The 23,333-nt window shown below is 36.2% G+C and overlaps 2 protein-coding genes across 13 annotated transcripts in view; both read right to left on the bottom strand.

Moving 5' to 3' along the window:
- Nucleotides 1-5,110, bottom strand: part of fcho2 (FCH and mu domain containing endocytic adaptor 2) — a 42,019-nt gene extending 36,909 nt beyond the window's left edge. For all 11 annotated transcript variants that reach the window (XM_039649905.2, XM_039649909.2, XM_039649910.2 and 8 more), the window contains exon 1: nt 4,884-5,110. In XM_039649905.2, coding sequence (XP_039505839.2) covers nt 4,884-4,916 — 33 coding nt within the window. In that variant the 5' untranslated portion in view covers nt 4,917-5,110. The remainder of the gene's footprint in view (nt 1-4,883) is intronic.
- A 450-nt stretch (nt 5,111-5,560) lies between these two features.
- The window catches only part of tnpo1 (transportin 1), a 31,607-nt gene continuing 13,834 nt past the window's right edge, over nt 5,561-23,333 (bottom strand). Inside the window, exons 5-24 of one of the 2 annotated variants that reach the window (XM_039650162.2) lie at nt 22,587-22,720; nt 20,663-20,744; nt 20,412-20,534; nt 18,525-18,643; nt 18,373-18,433; nt 17,132-17,303; nt 16,896-17,048; nt 15,918-16,143; nt 15,648-15,819; nt 15,302-15,388; nt 14,741-14,848; nt 14,417-14,575; nt 13,769-13,856; nt 13,545-13,643; nt 13,361-13,456; nt 11,015-11,090; nt 9,779-9,878; nt 9,616-9,690; nt 9,389-9,515; nt 5,561-8,199 (exon numbers count right to left, since the gene is read on the bottom strand). In XM_039650162.2, the coding sequence (XP_039506096.1) occupies nt 9,408-9,515; nt 9,616-9,690; nt 9,779-9,878; nt 11,015-11,090; nt 13,361-13,456; nt 13,545-13,643; nt 13,769-13,856; nt 14,417-14,575; nt 14,741-14,848; nt 15,302-15,388; nt 15,648-15,819; nt 15,918-16,143; nt 16,896-17,048; nt 17,132-17,303; nt 18,373-18,433; nt 18,525-18,643; nt 20,412-20,534; nt 20,663-20,744; nt 22,587-22,720 (2,238 nt within the window). In that variant the 3' untranslated portion in view covers nt 5,561-8,199; nt 9,389-9,407. The remainder of the gene's footprint in view (nt 8,200-9,388; nt 9,516-9,615; nt 9,691-9,778; nt 9,879-11,014; nt 11,091-13,360; nt 13,457-13,544; nt 13,644-13,768; nt 13,857-14,416; nt 14,576-14,740; nt 14,849-15,301; nt 15,389-15,647; nt 15,820-15,917; nt 16,144-16,895; nt 17,049-17,131; nt 17,304-18,372; nt 18,434-18,524; nt 18,644-20,411; nt 20,535-20,662; nt 20,745-22,586; nt 22,721-23,333) is intronic. The other variant, XR_016168334.1, reaches the window with a different exon arrangement.

The following is a 23,333-nucleotide window of genomic DNA, read 5'->3' as shown; positions in this document are numbered from 1 at the left end:
ATTTCTAGTTTAAATATTATTTATTCTTCAGACATTCATCTTACAATAAGTATCAGCTGTGTGCAAAGTAAATTTAGTTTTTGATTACTGAAAAATTGGTCAAATTCAACAATTTGAACATGGAGATGCTTTGAGACCCCCATATCTATCTATAGGGCCTTGAAAATGAAGATTTCAACAGGAAAGTTTATCAAGTATGAGAATCTAGAACAATACTAAGGTATATTGAATACTTCTTGAGTTACAGGCATACAGACTTTGGAAAAATAATATTTTTGGCACTCCGACAAGTATGTTCTATGCAATTGTTTTGAAAGAAAAAAATTAGAAACATTTTTTAGTTTCAACATTATTTGTTCTTCAGATATTCATCTTTAAAAGAAAAAAAAAAAGATCAGCTTCAAGCAAAGTGACTCACATTCGGTTTTTGACAACAGCAAATTGTGTACAATAGACCAATATACTCATGGAGTCGCCTTAGGATCTCCATTTCTCTGGCACTGAACCATCGAGGGCCTTTAAAATGAACATAAAGAAAAGTTTATTAAGAACCAGAATCTAAAAGGATATTAAGATATAATGCTTCTTGAGTTACAGGCATGCAAACCTGAGGCAAAAAACACAAGAAGTGCTTTCGTTTTCCATTTTCAAATGGTCAGAGTTGAACACAGTTTGCTAAAGTAAACCGATTTTACTAAAATACCAACCAATCTATAAGGAAAAAGAAAATAATGATGCAGCCATCTTTCAAAAGTCTTCTTTACCCCCCTGCAATTTGGCTCCAAATATCAGGTGAAAATTGTCATTTTGACCCCCCTCTACAAAATAGTGGATTACTAAGTAAATATTCATCCATGCCATCTTAAATTATGGCTTTCATCACTATTTTTTTGTCTTTCTACAGAAAAAAAATATTAACAAAATAAAAAAATTTGAGTCAGGGAAATTTCCGAAATCTGAGAGCAAATACTGGAATATGATAAATCAACAACGAGCAGAGCAAATCATCTAGACATAGATCGTGTCAAAGTTCAGCTGAATCCCTTGCGCCATATCTTTGAGTCCTTCACATTCGGGACATCTGCCCTACAGACAGCATTCTGGATCAATGGAAATGTAACACACTCAAATGCATTAAAACACAAAGATGTGACATTTAGAGACCTTAAAAAGAGTATATTAAAATGTTGAATTTAATCGATGTTTTTAGACATTTTTCATGATGGATCTTCGCAGTGATTGGTCATGATATAACTTCAAAAGTGATTGAGCTTGACCTGTATGTTATATATTCCTGATGAAGGTCATGAGACAGAAACACTAATAATTATTAATTAATAATTATAATAATAATTATTTTTTTGATACTTTTTGTCTTCTCTCTCTTACGCACCTATTACCAGCAGGTGTGCTATGGTTATTGTTAAATTAGACATTTTTTCAAAAATATGAGTTATCTCACCTATAGATATTTGCTCAAGCAACACATTTTTGTTTTTACAAAATGGCAATTGTGTTACACAATACCTTCTTACACAAACCACACGCCTGATTTCAAGCTTTGAATGAACTTACAAAAAAAACAAGTAAACAGTCAGAAATTAAATGAGAACAAATACACAAATTACTGCAATACAGATTAATCCTTACATTTAAAGTTACAAAAGTTATTCAGTCAAGAGCAGTGATAAAAACTTTTACTAGGCAACACTTTACTATTTCTCTTTTAACACCCACAGTAGCAAAACATTAGTTTATAACTTCGTTGCATATCAAGGGCAATTCTGAGTAGTTTTAGAGTGCTGAAAAGTCAAGCTAATGAAAAAACATATCTTTAGCATATTACATAAATTTAAAATTAAATGTCACAACCTACATTAGCAATTCATCATGCTCCTCTGTTATTGTTGAAGGACATGATCATGAACTGCATCATTAAATATGGCACGAGGCAAGCAGCTCCAATAATCACCAACGATGACAAGCATCTCGAAAATTTCCTTGTAAGAATAGCAAGAAAAATGCATGCCTTTCTTTATTCTGATTATGCTGATCACATGAATACAGGAATTGGAATATTGTTACGACCCAGAGAATTCCCCTTACTTGGGGCAGAGCATGGGAATTTATGATTCGCTCCCCATGTTAATTGATAATTAGCTGATTAGAGTAAATAAGTGGAATAGGCAGTCCCAAATGGATAGTTTCTCTTGTCTTGACCAGGATGTTATACATCTTACTGGCTTCTTTCTCATTTGTTTCTTATGGATTTCTTATATCATGTAGCTTAAAAATTGTTGTGGTTATTAAATTTGTTATTTTTTAGTTTCCCTGATTATCCCTAGACTTATTTTTATTATTATTCATGGTTATCACAGTGTTTGTTAAATTAAATAAAACAATGTGCATTCATTAGATATCGTGTCTGATGTTGGCCTTAAACATGAAACAATATCCAAAGAGCATGTATCTGTTCTTTCCAGAATTAAGGCAAACAAAATACATACCTTAATTACTCCTATTTATTTAAAAAAAAATCTCTTTCAGTTCTTTTCTGCATTTCACTATCTAGTTTTTACTAAACACAGCATTGTATATAATCAATACTGTTGAGTGTGACAAATTGCTTTTGACATTCCACATTTGTAATTTTGGATAAAAGCTAAATGAATTACTGTAAATGTAATCGGAAAATGTTATCAATAACTAGTTTGGGCATTTTAGACTCTATAAATGACTAACATAACCCTACATAAAAAAAGAAAACAATGAGTTCTCATGAAGACCTAGAAAGAGACATAGAAACTAAAAGGTAATGTCTGCAGTATGACTCAACCGGACACATTTCCGTAAGCAGGTGTATTCTGTAACAAGTCTGAACAACCACCGACCAAACCAACAGAGGAGAATGTATATCAGCAAAGGTCAAAAGCTCACTAGAAAAATCACACGGTGCTCTTCAGCATGAGTGGAAATCTACTGTGGTTACATGTATTTATCTGTAGGAAACGAGACTAAGAGGTTTCCTTCACACACCACTTTATTGTGGGTGGTTTAGGGTAAGTTGTCACAACTGTGGGCGGCAGACGCTGGAGGGCAAGATTCATTTCAAAAGATGATTATGTCATGGCAGATAAATATCAAGACTATTTTGACAGTCTTCCCCTTCCCTGCATTAAAGTTTTGAGCTTGACAGCTTCAGTGAAGGAGTGTGTCTCTCTCTGTGTGTGGTATATGTGTGTATGTCTGTGCCCTGCATTACAAGCACACAGCTGATCATAGGCGTCCCTGTTTCACTGAGGCATCGACACAAAGGCCTGATTGAGAACAAGACTCCACAGATCTGCAATCCCTCATCTCTCTTCATGTCCCCCATCTCCCAATTTGACAGTCATGGCTTCCAACTGCACACTTTCTCATCCTAAATCGGCTCAACAATTGTGGCAGTCAGATGATGTTTAATGGTTAAACCATGATCATATACGGCACTTGACAACAGATGATTCTTCTGGTATGCTCACATACTGCATTAGGCTTTATTCTGTCACTTAGGTAATGAATTAACTTTACTTACAACAAAAACGCTCCATTACTTTTATTGTACAATGGGGAAACAGTGACTAGATTTGTGATGTCTGTGGAATGTAAGAGATGATAGACAGATTGTGCATGATCACACCTGAACGCACACACCTTCATTCTACTGAAAGTGATAATGAACTAAAAATTGCAACAATTAAAAAAAATAATCGTCTGTGGCATGTTAAAGGAAATGTTCAATGTTTATTAATAGAAAGTGAATACTAAGGCTGTCAGTCACAACAATGGAAAGTCAACCCAAAAATGAAAATTCCGTCCTTTTACTCACCCTCATGTTGTTCCAAAACCTGTATGACTAACTTAGATGTTAGGCAGATTGTTAAAGCTACAAATCAACCAAAAATTAACATTGTGTCATTTACTCACTCTTATGTCATTCCAAACCTTATGTAGAACACACAAGTAGATATTTAAAAAAAAAAAAAAAAAATTGGCAACCAAACCATTTTGGTGAAAATTTGCTTCCACTTTTTATGGCTAAAAACGTTATACCTTATTTTAGTTCCACAGCAGAAAGAAAGCCATAACTGTTATAATAGGTTTGGAATGACATGAGAGTGGGTTAAAGATGACAGAATGTTCATTTTTTGGTTACTATTAACGTTACTTTAACCCTCTCCCTAACATTTCATTTCACGTTGTATTTAACTCATGCATGTTTGGGTTGAGTAAATTAGAACATAGTTTGTATCTAATGTGTCCCTTTAAGAAGCAAGTCTGATAAGGAGGTATATTTTGAAAAGGTCAAACTTGATAGTAAAGCGATACACATGAATAGGGACGGGGGCTAATCATCAAATGTTTCACATATGAAAGAATTATATAACTCTACACAAAACTTTATTAAACATTCTGGCCTCCAGTCTAACTTCATTACGGAAGAACTAGAGCAGGACAGCATTGTGATTGACAGCCGTAACATTCAATGGTGTTCCAGAATAGGATCATTAACATTCCAAGATGTTGCCGACAGCCAATCAGAATAAACGGAGGTGGGACGTAGTGGGCTGTCTGTCAGATGGCTGTAATGAGGCCCAATCCCCGGTCTAGCTGGACGGGATTCTCCGAGAAAAGTGAGGGGGCAATAGGCCAGTATGCTCTCGTGCTTGCCTCGAACATGGTTTACCGGTATTATCCCAACAATGGCCGGTGTGAAACAAAACACGAAGAACAGCCCCACAAATCAAGAATATCATACCAATGTAAAGAATGACAGGCGAATATATGTGAAGAGTTGTCTTTAAACCGCAAAGCCAAATAAGAGCACAACATAAACAACCTACCCAGAAATTTTCCAGGAAATAGGGCGTTATCATCTTGCTGTCCTCCCTTCTTCACAGCGGCGCTTTTCTTAATTTGAATTGCCTCAGTTGGCTCAATTAATCCACCGTCCTCCCCCCGATGTTGTTGTGTCTGGTGTTTTTTCCTCTTTTTTCCTGCTCTTCTGCTGGGTTTTCCTCCCTGATCTGAACACGACTCCTCCTCCTCACTTGCGTTTCACCCCTTTCCACTCCTCCACTTGTTCAGTATTTCATTGAGATAATTGTTATAAAGAAACAGCGACACTGGTGGCCGTTTCAAGAATTGCATTCCCTTGATGCAATCATGTGATTTTGTGTAAAACGTCCCACTGAAAAACTCAAAATTCTTGTAGACACTCTTAACTGGTATAATAATCATATGGGATTATACTAAGAGTTGTGGTAATGTTATTAGAGATGTCACTGAAAGGTCACAGTTGTAATGAGTTACTGATGTATCAATCAAATGCCTTAATTTAGGATATTTATATTAATGGTTTAGCAAGAATATCTATTGCTATTACAGATAATTCCCCCCCAAAAAGGGCAGAACATACACAAAAAGATATTTGAATCAGTGCTTGCATTTCTAAAACAGTCAATATACTTTTATATTTCATCCCTCTGAAATTCATTGGACAAATAACATATATACTCAGTGATTTTTGAAAAGGGTTTATTCTTATCAATGTACAGATCCAAGCAGTGGAACAAACTCACGTCCATAACAATGTCATACAAATATCATTACAAAATTTCTACAGTACAATATATATTCTTTGCATGATCCAAAATATTTGGTGGCCCCTAAAAATGATTACTTTCTATATTTTAATCTTTCTTGAAAATCAGATTATAAAATAAAAGTCAAAAATCACTATAAATAAAATTGCTCTCAGACCAGAAAAAGGGAGCATTTGAGCAAAGGTTTCCTTCATTATTACATTTTCTTAATTTCCACACATATAACTATACAGCAGTTGGTGCAGACTACGGTGGGGACACAACATTTAGATCATTACATTTTGTATTTTTGTACACAAAAAGAAAACAAGAGAGAAAAAAAAATAAAGTAAAACAATTAGATTCATTACTGTGCAATCTCTCATGGCCGTATTTATACCCCCACCCCCCTGAAAACTTAAGTTTAACTTCCAAGGCGTTACAGTATATACTGCATTTATATTTCATAAATAACAAGTGTTCACATACATAAGGGCCAGTTTCTTCAAAATTATCCCCACATGAAGCTATATGAGTGTAAACTAACTGATTTTTATCTCCTCTAATAAAAAAAGGAAAAAGTTTACATTCTTTTACAAGGAGACATAGTGACAAAATATGCCAGTTAGAAAAGATATTCATTCACCAGCAGCAGAATGGATTAGAGTGAATCGCTCTTATTATTATTATGAAACATGGGAGACTGAACAGCAGAGAAAGGCATACATTAAAAAAAATAAATAAATAAAAGTAAACATACCTCCTGAGGTCTCTACAACATAAAATATTCAAGTAGAAAATTACAGCACATAGCAGCATTAATAAGTGTAAGACGACACACTTAACATTCATAATATCTGCCTACATCTTGTTTCTTGTTTGTTCTTTTCATATTTTTTGTCAGAAGAATCTCCGACCTCTCTAATCGGTTACAAATGTAAAACAGCTGGAATGTGACAGACAAAACTGAAGAAAATAAAAACACGTTGCATAAATACACCAGCACAACACAGACCCAGAAACACCTGACAGTATCCCATGGTGTTCAGATCTAAAATTATAAAACATTTCTCTGCGTACAGTACATCCTTAAAACTCGGACCTCTCAGCTGCTTCAGTTTTAATCCAGATCTTAACTTATACCTGAAAGAACCATTTCACGTATGAACATCAGTCGTGTCTGTCTGATTCTAAAGTGGCAGCACAACTTTCTTAATACCGAAAACCTCACACTCTGGGATACATTCAGACATTTTAAGGCTACTATTCACATGAGGGACACAAATGCACAAATACTGCCTCCACAAGCACTGTACTGTCCAGGATTACACACAACACAACGCGGGACGTTTTTTAAACTTCATGCACGAGGTAATGGAACTAAATAAAAGTCACAAAAGCAATATATCGATGGAAAACACGTCACCTATTGCGTATGTGTGGAAAAATCACATTATTAAAACTAGTTTGTGGGGTGGGGGGGGGGGGGGGGGGGATATCTCATTGGGCCACCAACATGCACAAATCAAACAAATAAACATCCAGATAAACCTGATCAGTCGAAACAGATATTACAAGCATCTTCAAAATCATGCTCTGAGCAAACTAAGTAAAAAGAGATTGGGGATGTCTCAAATAAACAAAATGTGTGTTTAGGGTTCAATAGTTTGGATCCATGTCAAGCCACACTGGAAAGTGAGACTGGGATATTAAAGCCTCGTACAGAGCAATAAATCAGTTTGGGCTGTTCAAACATCTTCACTGTGGTAATATGGAGTCTTCTCTCTTACTTTGCACATGCTAACGTAATTTACCAAGAAACATTTTAATAAATAATAAATAAAATGATGCAGTCATTCCTATTTTATTCCTTTATCTTCGCATCACTGCCAGTCTAATAATGTTTAAAGATGAAAACCTTTTCACTATCAATGATATGAGAGGACTTATGTTGTTACCTTTCAGACGAAGCGTCTAAAATATGGTACGTTTGGTACGAATGTTTACGGTCTACTGCTGTGCATAGCTGGCCCACAAAATATGGTCTGCACGCTTTCATGCAGTCGAGCTATACCCTACATCACCCCATGCAAAGGAACTTATGCTTAGCGTCCAGTCGAGATTTACATCACACCCACCCCTCTAAATGATACAGTCCAGAAAATAAACAAAACCTGTTTTTAAGCTTTCAGAGCTTGTCTTCAGGCACTTTCCCACGTCAGGAGTGCAACAATACCGAGTTTACACATATTTTCATGTCATTGTTTTTTTTTTTTTAACCCCTGGATGCCCCGTTACATTAAGTGCCCTGGTGAATGAATGCTAACAACGTATTTTGTTTTCACCCTCATGGTTGATTGTTATGACATGATGAAAAAGCTTTCCTCCCTATTTTGGTTTGGCTTGGCGAGGTGTCGTCGACTAGTGCCTTAGCTAACACTTCCCTCCCACCCCATCTACAGGGGTCCAGTCTGCCGGTTGACTCCCTCCCCTGCTAGACCACCCTTCCCCCCAGGTAAAGGGCAACATATGCCCTGGGTATCAGAGGTTCCCATCCTGACCAAAAGTGGATAAGCTGAAGAACAAGAGAGAAAGAGATCGAATTAGATTCATGTTACATGTACACGTTAGTAAGTAGATATCAGTAACACTTTAAAATAAAGAGCATTTAAGGTTGTTTGGCAATGAAACGTCTACTGTTCATTGGGAGAAAGTCTGTAGAATGGACTTAAATGTGATCAAATTTGAGCTACCTTATTGAAAGTAGGGCTGTGAAATGATTAATCGCATCCAAAATAAAAAGTTTGTATATATAAATACACACACATGCATGTACTATATCAATTATTCATATATAATATATATATATATATATGAAGAGTTCAGATGCAAAAGCCTCTAAATGCCATTTGAAATTTTCTTCTTTAATGATGATTTTTATCAAACTTGTATATTTAAGTTTAGTAATTTCACTAAAATGGCAATGATAATTACCTATTAATTGTTATTTAAGTGAAATTACTGAACTTAAATATACAAGTTTGATAAAAATCATCATTAAAGAAGAAAATTTCAAATGGCATTTAGAGGCTTTTGCATCTGAACTCTTCATATATACAGTATATAAATGCAAATATTTCTTAAATATATACATGCATGTGTGTGTATTTCTATATACAAAATAACTATACACAGTACACGCATACTGTATATATAAACACAAACTTTTTAATTTGGATGCGATTAATCGTTTCACAGCCCTACTTTCAATAAGGTAGCTCAAAAAAAGTTTCAAAAAATATTTAATAATGAATATGCATGGGGTAGAGTGTGCAGAATATAATAATTAACATAAATCATTAAAATTCAAAACTTTACAATTCAGCTAAAAATCTGCACAACATACTGTATACTCTTATCGTTCAAAGGTTTGGGGTCAGTAGGATTTCTTTTTTCATTTTTATTCAGCAAGGATGCATTTAATTAATCGAAAGTCCCAGTAATGACCTATAATGTCACAAAATGATTTCTAGATTGATAATAATAATAAAAATGTATATTGAGCAGCAAATCTCCATATTAGAATGATTTCTGAAGAATATATATTTAACTGTGCATGCAGGTCTATTTATATGACATTTGCTTTTATATAGTAAACATTTAAAAACAACTGCGATGAAGTCAATGCTGTATAGCCTTATAAAGAAGCTTTGACACACTCCTCTAACAGAGAGGCTAACTTAGAAAATCTAATGGAAAATTACCTCTTCAATCAGGTAACATCTACACCCCGTAGAAGGCTGCAAGTCTCTCTTTGAGTGGAAGGGGAAACTGGTCTGAAAAGCGTCTCCAATTCTCGTCTCCAACCTGGTTCTTAAACCCATGCAAGATCTAACAGGGAACACGCACTTAAGTATGAAGTATGTGTCCACAATCACCTTGAAGGTTTTCCCAACTCACACACTCATGAAATATTTACACAGCGCTCTACCTTATAGAACATTTCTCGAAGATCGTCTTTTGGGTTCATCCAGGATGCTACAGCATCACAGAAAAATATAAAGTCCTGAAGAGGGATGGTAAACAAAACAAAGAGGATCATTTTCGATTGTCAGAGCACTCAGAGAGACATCACTGAAAATATGGTGTCGTACCTGCACCACACCACCAGGGTTGACCGTGATCATGGTGCAGATTCCTCTGAACGCAGAGTCTTTTTCTTCATTGTCTCTTATATTGCGAAGAGAGGTGCACCTAGTGAAGGGAAGAACCAGTTTTCAAATAACAAGCCTGTGCGGTTAGTTTGCTTGTGGACTAACACAATCAACACAATATCATGACTATCACCTCAGAGCACCTTGGGACGGGCAAACGTTTTAGATCACAGAGATTGGTCAATCGAGAAACCAACATTTTTATCTTCTTTGTAATGAAAACATTCTCTTGTTGAAACCGAAAAGTAAGAATTCAGCTTGTTGCGATATTTCCTGACAATCCCACAATAATTTTTACAGAAAATTAAAATCTTATTTTTTTAGCATCAATATCATTGGTTCTTAAACATCTACCTTCTTTAGAAATGATGTTAATGTTTATAAGATCTTCAGCTGCTTTTGCGGTAAAACAACCTACTTCTTTATAAAAAAAACAAGTACAACGCTTACAACAAATACAATGTCTATATAGCACCATGTATTCTGTCAGCTGCTAGTTTATAGAGTTAAACTAGTGCACATTTTGGGGCAGAATCATGCCGCTAAAAGACTCCACATCTAATGGGGAGGAAAAATACTTTTTTTAAAGAAGCTTTTCCATTTATCTTCTTTTTATCCGTAGAAAATTAGCGCTTTTGTTTCCTGAAACCAGCAAGCATTTGCTATTACCCCATGCACTCAATTAGTTGTTAGATAGCAACAATAAAAGACGAAAACAGAAGTGAAAACTGAAATAAATCAATTGAGAATACATGAAGGTGCTACTGAGGCAAATTAAACAACAAGACCTAGAGGGACAGGGTTAGTCACATGGTTGCCAATGATTTAGACTGAATCATACAGAACAGAGAGAAAGGTAGAGAGAAAGTGAGGGATGCCTTCTCTTAAATGTCTTGAAAAGGCCTCTTTACTGTGTCTTCTTGCATGGCAGGAAGATATAAATATTACCTTAGCGAAATTGTATGCTTTGTATATACAACTCTGGGTGTTTCTATACTAGCGCAAGGCATGAAGAAAAACAGGAGCCTTTTCAAGAACACTGGGACAAGGTTTGGAGAGAAACTGAGCAAGTGAGAGAGAGAGAGAGAGAGAGAGAGAGAGAGAGAGAGAGAGAGGGGAGCCAGAAGATAGACATAAAGAGGAAATGAATGAAATAAAAGATTGAATAATACACACCAGGGTCTTATAAACTGCTGTAGCATGGGTGCCACCTCTTGAGGACAAACGTAACCAAGACGACCAATTGTTATTGCTAAGGTAACGCAATCACGGTTATACAGCACCAAACGCCAACCAAGACATGAGCGAATGAGGGGGGAGGAGAAAACAAAAAGAAACAAACAAACAAACAAACAAACAGACAACTCAGAAACAGAACTCAACAGAATCTGTGTATGAGAATAAACACAAGATTTCACTAGTGCTCTTCACAGCCCCAGACTACAGGGTCAAATGTAAAAATATGACACTAAAAAACATAGATTTCGTTTAAGGGAGGAGTCTTAAAAACACAGCTTCTTTTCCAGCTCAGAGAAACTTTCACTGTCCACCAAATGTACGTAACGTCTCACTCTCTACATCACCATCATGATCGCATGTTCTTTTTTTTTAACCCCCCCAAATCCCCGTTTTAGAGATGAAGAAAGACTACAGAAATCTTGTTTTTTAAGATTTTCTCCCTTAAACTCACAAAAATTTCTTCAGTAGAACAGAAAAGTCTTGTCTTTCTTTCTGTCTCTTTTAGTAATGCATATTACGCCAAGCGAACTACATGGAGAGGACTAGATTCCACCAGGATCTTAAGAGGCACAGAGGAGGGAGACCTAAGTTTAAGAGACACAAAACTATGCAACATTCTCATTAAAGACAGGCATTTATGAACAGTCCAATGAGACATGCAGAAAGCAGATGATTGGCTCATTAGAGAACGCAGTTCAGTGCAGGATGGGCTGATTCACAGTTAAGCACTGTCCACCATTATTACATTAATTAGTAGATAAACTCAATATCATAACATTAATGATATCAAACCTGCACCATAAAGAAGAGATCGACTACTGTTCAAAAGTTTGGGGTTGTGAGATCATTTCAATGTTTGTTCAGTCTCTTATGCTCACCAAGGATGCATTTATTTGATCGAAAAACAATATTGTGAAATATTACATTTTTATTTTTACAAATAAAATGTATAAATACAATTATTTTTATATATTTCAAAATGTATTTTTATTCTTGGGATGACGAAGCTGAAATTTTCTGAAGCCATTGCTCCAGTCATCAGGGCCACATGATCCTTCAAGAAAAATCATTATTTTTTTATCAATTTCTTAGAATTATCAATGTTGAAAACGGTTGTCCAGCTTAGCATTTTTGCAGAAACAGAATTGCGATCTATTTTTTTTTCTTCAGGATTCTCTGTATAGAACGTTCAGAAGAACATAATTTATTTTATTACCTTTTTTGTAATTACGTAAAAGCATTTTCTGTCACTTTTGATCAATTTAATGCATCCTTGCTAAATAAAAGTATTCATTTATGTATCTTACTGACCCCAAACTTTTGAACAGTGGTGAATTAATAGACTTAATAGTTAATAAAAGGACTTTGTCTTTGTGACATAAATAATCAAGACATCAGCAATCCTGCATCAAACATTAGCCATCCTTGACTAAACAACATTCAACATCTATTGGCAGATATGCATTCACATTGAAAAAGAAAAGTAACTAAAACAACAGAAATAAATCGACAAACAGGAACACATCTACAAGTACCCTTGTTTCTTTGGGACTATGTTAGGAGCATTACACTTCACCCTCATTTAAAAAAAAAGCCATCAATGTCGGCGGCCATTACGGCTCAGACTAGAGCTTCAATTTGAGCAGTCCAATTAGAGTGGAGTGTAACTGGGATATATTTTGCGAGGTACAGGTGCTATACATTCATCTAAACACTACAAAACAGATTTAGTTTGAGTTTAGACGTGTTCTCTGAATTAAAAGGGGGAAAAAAGACTATTTAAAGGTAAAATTTTCAAGTAAAAAAAAAATTTAAAAATCAAAAGAGAGCAGGTCTTAATATTCCTTTCATGGCTGTTTTACATGTATCATTGTTTGTGATATCTCACTGACTTATGCTTGTGACTTAATTACAGTGATATTAACTCTACTTGCTAACATGGAATTCACCGTTTTATTAATCCACTTCAGTAAATACCATGGCTGGACTGTTACAAGGTCTGTTGTGTTCATTTCTGAAGGCAGGATATTCTGAGGGAACTAACTTTGTATATACGTAGAAGAAATGAGCATTACAATTGCTCTTACTCATTACACAGAAAGTTAGATAATATTCACATCAAGTTATCTTAAAACCTTTATCAAACCTTGTAAGGTCCACTTCCTGGAGTTTGTATGGAGATTAATAAGCACTGCGGAACGGGGACTAGGAGAGTTTGGGAAAGAAAGAGGGCGGAAACCTCTTGTGAGGGGTCAGCCTGTTCTAGCACCCCTCATATGGTACCTGTATTCTCCAGCAGAGTCTTGGGTGTGTTGGGTCTGTTTATGATCTCCACAAGCTGCTGTAAAACCATCGGGACATAAGGCTGCATCTCAGAACCTAAGCAGAGAGATAAATAGCATTGTAACCTTAAAGGTATAATGAAATGAGTGAAATCAATAACTGAAGATGATGATGAAACCCTCACCCATTTGAATAGATATCTCTCCAATGGCCCATGTTGCGTTATTGCAGACTGATATCAATTCTGGGTTCAGATTTGTGCCTAAGATAGGCATGAAGTTAGCTAGAAAGGAGAGATTAACACAAACAAACAATCAAACAAACAAAATAAATATAAAAATAGTTCCTGAAGGTAAACCGAGATGGACAAAATTGAGAAAGTGTCAGGGAATACGTGCAACCACATACCAATGCAAGGTTTGACATGTTGGAAACAGGCTTTGGTCAAATCTCCCAACAGGGCAAATGAACTCTGTCGAACCTCTGGCATTTTATCCTTTGAAAATACAAAAATCAAAAGACCATTTTTTTCAAAGCTAAAACTTAAATCTTTGCTAAAAATGAGCCATCCTAATTTCATAAAGTTGCAAGGTTGAACTTACTGTGGCACAAACACATGGTTCAGACCGAAAACTACACTTCCCTTAAAGGGACACTCCACTTTTTTTTTTGAAAATGCGCTCATTTTACAACACCCTCAGAGTTAAACAGTTGACTTTTACCATTTTTTAATCCATTCAACTGATTTTCTGATATTTAGAAGACTATCAGTAACCAGACAGTTTCTGGTCTCATTGACTTCCATAGTAGGAAAAGAATATACTGTGGAAGTCAATGAGACCAGTAACTGTCAGAAACTGAAGGGGAACAAGACACTGCGTCCTAAAACGCTATGGAAAAGCTGTGCGAGTTCCGGTTAGAAAGGGAACTGATGAGAGAGGAATTGAAATTGGGTTTGGACAAAGCAACCGAAACAACCGAATGGTATTGTTGAAGTACTGTTAGTTGTATTAGGCTAAACACATACCACAAAACCTTGTTATGCTGTATAGTTACCTGCATGCACTGGTACATCAGAGTGAGAATGTTGCTACGGGCAACAAGCTGTTCAATGTTCCCGCCGAGACCCTCTGCCAATCCGCTGAGCAGATCCAGAGCCACAATCATGAAATCTTTATCAGGAGCTTCATAAAACTCAGGCTGCGTCTGGTGAAGCTGTGTGACAGATAGAGAGAGATCATGTGATATCCACCATACAATGTTTTTAACAGATGCCCGTTTCTCATTTTGCATCACTTTTCACTCTCCAGTATTTTCTTTAAGCTAACTGTATTACAGAGAGATTTACGGACTGCTTGGCGTATGAGTGGGGTCTCTCACCACGGCATGGGCGAGTGTTTTCTGGACCAGGTTGACACAGCGTTGGTAGACAGGCTCACAGTATGGCAGGAAGCCACTCTGAAGGGCAGTGGCCACAGAGGAGAGACACTAAAAGAGGAATTCATGTAGAAGGATCTTGTTTTGAATCACAACCAGGACATAAAGGACATACACTGACACTGACGAAAGCAAAATTTTAAACAATACAAATATTTGATGTTTCCTTTGCATGTTTTAGAATTAAATTGACCAAAAGTGACAGTAAAACATTTATAATGTTACAAAAGATTTTTACTTCATAATGCTGTTCTTTTTAACAATCTATTCATCAAGGAAACTTAAAATATCAGAGTGATTTCTGAAGGACATTGCGACATTGAAAAAATTATGTCCATAAGTCAGCTTTGCCATCACAGGATTAAATCATATTTGACAATATAAGAAATACATACTTTTTTTAATTGTAATAATATTTGCTGAGCATAAAAGACTTGAAAAAAATATCTTACCAACCCCAAACCCCAAACGATAGTTTATATAAATAAAAAGTTAGATCACTACCTCCAGTAAGGGAAAGAGGTCTTTATCTTCATCTTTTAGCTGGTTCCATTTTTGTATCAATGGAGGCATCAGCATCTGAATATATTCCTGCAAATAGAGCACAGTGCATGTGAACAACAACACTTTATGTGTCGTACATGTGTTTATTAGACAAGACATACACAGGCAGTTACTGAAAAGTTGCTGGCAGAAAAGGCAAGAAAAATGTTGATTATAATTTTATTGAATCCTTAAATTACAAATAGTTTACTTAAATTAAAATGTTCTACCTCTACTGTATATGTCTGAAAAATAAAGATATGTGCCTGATACAAAAGAGTTTGTGTTTATTTGATTGTGCAATTACTGGTTTGTTGAGATGGTGGCCCACTGAGTCAGCCAGAGTCCCAATGGCATCATAGAGAATGAGTAGGTTCTTGTGCTGGTATTTACTGAAAGCAAAGACCAACGTGTCCAAAATATAAGCAAGGTACGGAACCAGCTCAGTGCAAGCCTCCTCTTCAAGAGTAGCAAAGGCACTGTGGGAGGAAGAGTAAGAGTCAGAGATTAAAAGAGGATAAAAAGAGATCTCAGGTGATCTTTAAACAAGACATACAATATTGTGACACACGCTCACCTGCAGGCGGCCTCTTGGACGCGTTTGTTGCTGTCAAGTATCCGTTTGAGCAGTTCAGTCATGAGCGGTTTGAGGTAGGTGTCGGGGGGCTGGCTAACAACCCAGTGTGCATAGCGGCTCAGAGTCCAGCAAGTGATGGATCGAACCAGCGCCTTCTTATCAGAGAGACACTGTACCAGATGTGGAATCAACTCTGGCAAGTAGGCGATCATCCCCTGCATACAGCCTAAAGAAAAGAAATAAAAGAGAGATGGAGGTCACACTTTATTAATATATTCATTCTAATTGACTACATGTACTTGGTGTGCAATTCATTTTTTGAAGTTGCTAGTAATTACATATTTTTTCATTAGTACAATAATTAACTAAAGTGACGAGTGATTTGTGCAACACTAACACATTCAAATAAAGTATTACCCAGGTAAGATATAAATTTGTATTTATTTGTTAAACAAAAAGTATACATATATAGTATAGTCCAAAAGTTTGAGCCAATAAGATTTATTTAAAGATATAAATACTTTCTTTCTGCACGGAGCCTTTAAATTGCCCAAAAGTGACCATAAAAAAAACTTTACAAAGATTTAAAAAAAAAAAAAAAAAAAAAAAATGCTGTACTTTTGAACTTTCCATTAATCAAAGAATCCGGGAAATGCACGGTTTCCATAAAAGAATTTTGCAGCACAGCTGTTTTCAACATTTATAATATGACATGTTTATTGAGCTGAATGATTTCAGAAAGATCATGAAGACTGAAGTAATGATGCCATCACAGGAATAAATTACATGTATTACATGTAAATATATTAAAATAGAAAAAGAGTTATTTTGAATTGTAATAATATTTCACAAAATTGTATTTATGATAAAAAAATAATGCAACCTTGATGAATGTGATAAGTGATTTCGTTCAAAAACATTTTCAATCCTTTGCTGTGTGTGAATCATATTATGCGTTTGTGTGTAATTTTTGAATACCTTCAGCAATGGCTCCCAGTACAAGTATGCCCGACTCTTTAATAAGCCACTCTGGATGGAACAGTAGTTCTTTCAGTAGAGGAAGAATATGCAACAGCAAATCATCTCTGAAAACATTCGCCAAGACATCCAATGCAGCAGCAGAACATTTCCCTGCACACATCAGAAAAAACAATGGAGACACAAGCAAACGGACTTGGCTGAGTCTGTCATTTCTAATCTTAGCTGCTTCTTACTCAAGTTCCAGTCTGAAATGGTTTCATCGTCATCCAAATCATCTTCATCATCCTCCTCGTCCTCAATGGAGTCTCCTCCCTCGTGTTGTTGGGCAACGGTGCGAGAGCGATGGAACCTTGGGCGAATGTCCTGCTCATTGTCTGGGATCGCTTCATCCTCCTCAACATCCCCCTGAAAATAATTTACTTATTAAGAGATTAAGTTTTCTAGTTGTTGTTTTTTCCACAAACTATTTTCTGGCACAGTGTCAAGAATGCACAACACAAATTGTGTTCCTATAATTCGTTTATTTTCTGACATCTTTTTTTTTTTTTTACTCTGATGGTTCATTTCATTTATTAAAGGGTTAGTTCACCCAAAAATGAAAATGAAGTCATTAATTACTCACCCCCATGCTGTACCAACCCCGTAAGACCTTCGTTCGTCTTCGGAACACAAATGAAGATATTTTTGATTAAATTTGAGAGCTGTATAACTACCACATTGGCTCCTAAGGGACTGCCTCTTGACGGCCCAGAAAGTCAATGAAGAAAATGTTTAAATATCCCAAGTGACTACCGTGGCTCAACTATATGTTTATCAAGCGACGCGAATACTTTTTGTGCGAAAAAACAAACAAAAATAACGAGTTTATTCGACTATTTCTTTTCTTCCTTGTAGGCCAGAACGAGACTTCCTTAGATTTCCACAACGCATGCGCGAGAATTGCGATCTGAAGTGGTGTAAGCTGGTGTAAGCAGATCGCAATTCTCGCACATGCGTCTCGTTCTGGCCTACAAGGAAGAAAAGAAATAGTCGAATAAACTCGTTATTTTTGTTTGTTTTTTCGCACAAAAAGTATTCGCGTCGCTTGATAAACATATAGTTGAGCCACGGTAGTCATTCATTTCATTTTTGGGTGAACTAACCCTTTAAGCTAAGTAGATGCTTTGGAACTTAAGAGTCAGAGATATGGAAAGACAGAGATATGGAAAATAAAGTTCTACTAATTTGTATATGACAGCCAAATGTAAACCAAAGGACAAGGTGGGGTTATTTTAACGTGGTTTAGCATCATAACCAAATCACATGTTGGTTGTGTGCATAAACTCAATGGCAAATCACAAGTGTTTTATTTAATCTATTTCCCCCAGTCTGATCTACAAATGTGTGTTTTATGTTTCACTTCTGTTTGAGGCAGCATGTCACAATCAGCTGATACTCAAAAAGAAGCTTTAAAACCAGAGAGAGAGAAACTGACCTTCAGCAGGATTATGTCAATTTCAGAGTATTTCATTCCATTCACAAGAACTGGTGTCAATCTGTCACAAAACATGGAAAAACATGACTGATCCTGATAAAGATGATGTTTTTAAATTAAAAAGACACATGTGTGTGTGTGTGTCTGCTCACTTGTGCAGGTGTCCACACAGAACCTCCTTACACACAGGTTGCTCAGCAAGAGTTAGCCAAAACTCACAAGCCTCCAAAGCAACATTTTCATCTTGATCCTGCGTCCTCTGCAACATGTACTGAGAAATAGAAACAAAGACTTTGAGCTTTATTTATGTAACACGAGCACAGAGCATAATTGTGTTTAAAAAAATCTTCAAAATAATTTTTACAACAAAAAAAAAAACTATCCCACTGAATGTAATGTAAGAATAGTTTTACATGCAAACAACACAGAAGTTAATTTTGCTCACGTTTCATAAATAAGACTCATCAATTCCATTTTTAACAAATTAGTCCACAAAAGTCTAGCTAAAGAAAGTCCACAAGAGGTTGCTGTTACTTCATTTTGCCTCTCTGGGATTTGCTGGGCAAATTTATCATTAAAAATATACAACCATTATTGATCATCATCTAATGCCTGGCTCACACTACAGGAGTTTTAGGCCGATTTATGCCCGATTTTCCCCTCACGAGAATCGGAGAAAAAATCTTGTTGATTACCTCGAACGGTTCCGAGGTTCGGCGCAGATTATCTGGTAATGTGAGGTTTTCACAGATTGAATCTTGGCACCTCCCGATCAACTCACACAAATCGGGCTTTCCCCAATCATATCAAACATGTTTGATATTTATCAGGATGAGGAAGATTGTGATTTTAAGTGACTCAAAAGTGCGATATGCAGTATTATCTTCATTTAATTAATTATTTATTGCTAAATAAATAAGTGTTACGCTGTGGTCAGCAGGGCATAAAGACGACATGTTCAGTAATGAAACTTAAAAAGGGCATTGGAACGAAGTGGAGTAAACAGAAGATGCAATGTCAAAATTTCAAAACTTTTTAGGCCATTGTCACCTTACTAAAGGCTTTCTGCTGAATTTTTACCACTCGGCACGTCTCTGCATGTTATAGACAAGCTGTCGCTAGTCCAGTTACGTTGTTACGCCACTAGATGGGGGCAAAGGGCTGTCTTTGAAAGTCAAACTGTTCATACCAACAGTCCAAATGTTAAAAAATGCGTATTCATTCAAATATAGATGTAATGAAATAAGCTGTTAATTATTTAAATATTCAATTTTAACTTTGAGCTCCACTTTACAAGGCTCAGCTGAGCAGTAGTGCGGCGCATGGGCAACGCGAATATAGATCAGTGGCATTTTTTCTTTGTATTGACCAGAGCTGACGGCATTCATTAGAAATAGCCTGAACTTAAATGTTAAAAGGATGATTTTAAAATAATAATAATTCTCTTTCCTTGGTCACGGCAACCTTTTCACGAACATGACTTGATATGAGGGACAGATATTTTGTTCACATCCGATCTGCTGCTTGAGAACACTTAAAGCGCTTCCTTTGGCACGATAATCTTAACATTGTGTTGTGTGTGATCTTCAAATCTTGTAGTGTGTGAGCATGTTTAAGAGATTTGAGGGAAGAAAATCTGCAAAGATTTCAAAATCGGTTAGGATTTTAAAACTCCTGTAGTGTGAGCCAGGCTTCAGACAGTAATGAAGAGTTCAGATGCAAAAGCCTCTAAGTGCCATTTGAAATTTTCTTCTAGAATGATCATTTTTATCAAGCTAGTATATTTAAGTTCAGTGATTTCACTTAAATGGCAATGATAATTACCTATTAATTGTTATTTAAGTGAAATTACTGAACTTAAATATACAAGTTTGATAAAAATCATCATTAAAGAAGAAAATTTCAAATGGCATTTAGAGGCTTTTGCATCTGAACTCTTCAGTTGTTAATTCCTGCAGAGGTCAAAGTTCTCTTTCAGCGCTCATGTAATAGAGTTATATTAGGTTTTTTATTAGGAGCTACAGGAGGTGTGATCTAACCTCGATGATGTTGTGCATTTGAGGAAGGAGACGGTCTAGTCGGACTTCCAAAAGCATGACTAAAGCTCTGCACACGTTCTTCCTCACTTCTGGCTCCTCATCACCTGCCAGTGCAAACAGGTTCTGAGGTACAAAGACACATACATAAATTTAAAAAACATAATAAAAATCACAATAATCCAAATTTTGGGATCATAATTCCATAATATGGAATAGTTAGGTTAAGCATATGTCAGGTTTGGAGGTAGTACCTCAATGAAAGGATCTATGTGCAGCATTAAGGCCTGTGTTCTGCTGATGATGAACTGGTTGACACAGGCAATGGCGTGAGACCTACAACAGACAACAAGCACAGTATATATCAAACAAGTCTGAACAATTCCTCAGAAAATTGTAATATATATATAATATGAAGGGTTCAGATGCAAAAGCCTCTAAATGCCATTTGAAATTTTCTTCTTTAATGATGATTTTTATCAACCTTGTATATTTAAGTTCAGTAATTTCACTTAAATAACAATTAATAGGTAATTATCATTGCCATTTAAGTGAAATCACTGAACTTAAATATACAAGCTTGATAAAAATGATCATTCTAGAAGAAAATTTCAAATGGCACTTAGAGGCTTTTGCATCTGAACTCTTCATATATACACACACACACACACACACAAATACATATATATATATATATATATATATACACATACGTGTACATATATCACAAACATTTTAAGGCCAGTATGTATGTGGTTGACACTCCAACACAGTAAGTGGCAGTACTGCACCTTAACGCTGATTGTCAGTCGTCACAAAACGGAAAAAGACAATGCAGTGTGTGCTTCTCAACTGGAAGGCTGCACCCTAGTAAGGCTGCATTTCTAGGCTGCCAAGTCATCAAGCTCCATCAAAAGCCGTCTCAATTTGATTGATCAATGGAAGCCAGGCTTTGTTTCGTGTCTCTCATTCAGCTTATTTTCAAGGATGCATCATCTGTATCCTTTCCGTCCTTCAGTCACCCACAATACTTTGCACACTTTTCAAGTCCCATTTAATAATTCAAAAGAGAATTAGCAAAAAAATGAATCGGAACTGAGCTCGTCCAAATTTCATTATGAAATTTCATTATGGAAGTGAAGGCATTTATTTGTTGTTTTGTTTCTAATGAAAACCACTGTGAGGCCACAGGTGATTGTCATTCTCTGTATTGCATTAATAGAAAGTCTGTTTACATAAAAACTTTGAATAGTATAATTCTTTACTCAACTTTTGAGTTCCATAATTAATTTTAAGAGTTTGTTTTCCTGCCATGACCTTAAGCGCGGACACTTACAGTACTAGACCATCTCATTTTAGTGCTTAATGTAGAGGAGGACTCTAATCTAGGGCTGGGCAATGTGGCCAAAAAAATCATATCAGTAATTATGAAGATAAATGTCAAACAGGTGAACATTTCAAAACATGTTTTGTCTCTTAGAAAAGCACAGTAACTACGTTATATCGTGGCATCAGAGTTGTTCATGTCAGAGATGTTTCGTCTGGTTTAAATCACAAGGCCTTTGATTTGTGGTTTGCATGAGAGAACTTTGCACCGAACTCAAGCACTTCTCACAGGATCTCAGAGCACGTTTAGTGGTCACATGACTGAAATGGTCAATGAGTAATTGAGCTCATTCGCTCTGAGCTCACGCTGCAGTGCGTTTTGAGCCGAACTGTTAACATTTTCATAAGGCGCGTGGTTCAAACAAGCAAGCTATGACGTGAAAGGAATGACAGGCCTTATCAATGCGACGGGATGCGCATCATTATTTGCATAGTGCACAAACATCACATCGAGCACTTATTGAACTTTTGTTATTATTTCATCTAGGAAAATTATATTGCGATATATCGCCCAGCTCTACTGTAGTCTACAAGCCTCAGAAGGACTGGACTATGAAGGACACAGCCTTACTAGGATGCAGACTTCGAATTGAGAAGCTTCCAATGTTTAGCTAATATGCACAAAATCATGTTGGAGGAGATGACAGACAAAAGCAAGACACAGTGTGGGAGTTTTTTAATTGCGTAAAATGATATTTTTTCCTTTCTTTTTTTCTATAGATATCACAGTAATATTGTGTTTATGTGGTTTCATACAGCTGTGCTTCATCAGTGAACACATGCTTGTCTTACCTGATCTTGGGGCTATTGTGCTTGAAAAACTGCAGGAACTTCGGGATCATCACATTGAGCGGGCGGTCCAGCATGTCACTGTCCAGGATCTCAGCAGAGTCCTCACAGATCTTTTGCAGAGCTCCAAAAGCCCCCTGAAGGACAAACACAGCAGGAATGGAACAGAGACAAATCATATATTTCCCCTTTACACTGAACAACCTAAAATTTTTAATCTAAAATGCTTCCATAACAATCAATCAAACTGCCCAAACCAGCAATGAATGTCAGACGGTGACACAGGGGCCTTCAGCTAACAGACACTCCATTCCTATTTTTGGCATGACGTTCAGCCAGTGCTGCTGAAAATAAAATAATACTTTTGCCGTTGCCTCAAGCTCAATGCTGGCTCATGGACTGTCTACAATGAAGGAGACATGCAAAGCAGACAGCCAAAATCGTTAATTTAAAGGGTTAGTTCACCCAAAAATGAAAATTAAGTAATTAATTACTCACCCCCATGCTGTACCAACCCCGTAAGACCTTCGTTCATCTTCGGAAAACACAAATGAAGATATTTTTGATTAAATTTGAGAGGTGGATCACTGCTACATAGGCTGCCTAAGGGATCGAAACTTGACGGCTCAGAAAGTCAATTAGGAAAATGTTTAAATATTCCATTTGACTACAGTGGCTCAAGTATAAGTTTATCAAGCAACGAGAATACTTTTTGTGCGAAAAACAAACAAAAATAACGACTTAATTCGA

Source organism: Pimephales promelas, chromosome 4 (assembly GCF_988280905.1).
Source record: "Pimephales promelas chromosome 4, fPimPro1.hap1.1, whole genome shotgun sequence".
Taxonomy (NCBI): Eukaryota; Metazoa; Chordata; class Actinopteri; order Cypriniformes; family Leuciscidae; genus Pimephales; species Pimephales promelas.
This window is presented reverse-complemented; position numbering and strand designations above follow the sequence as displayed.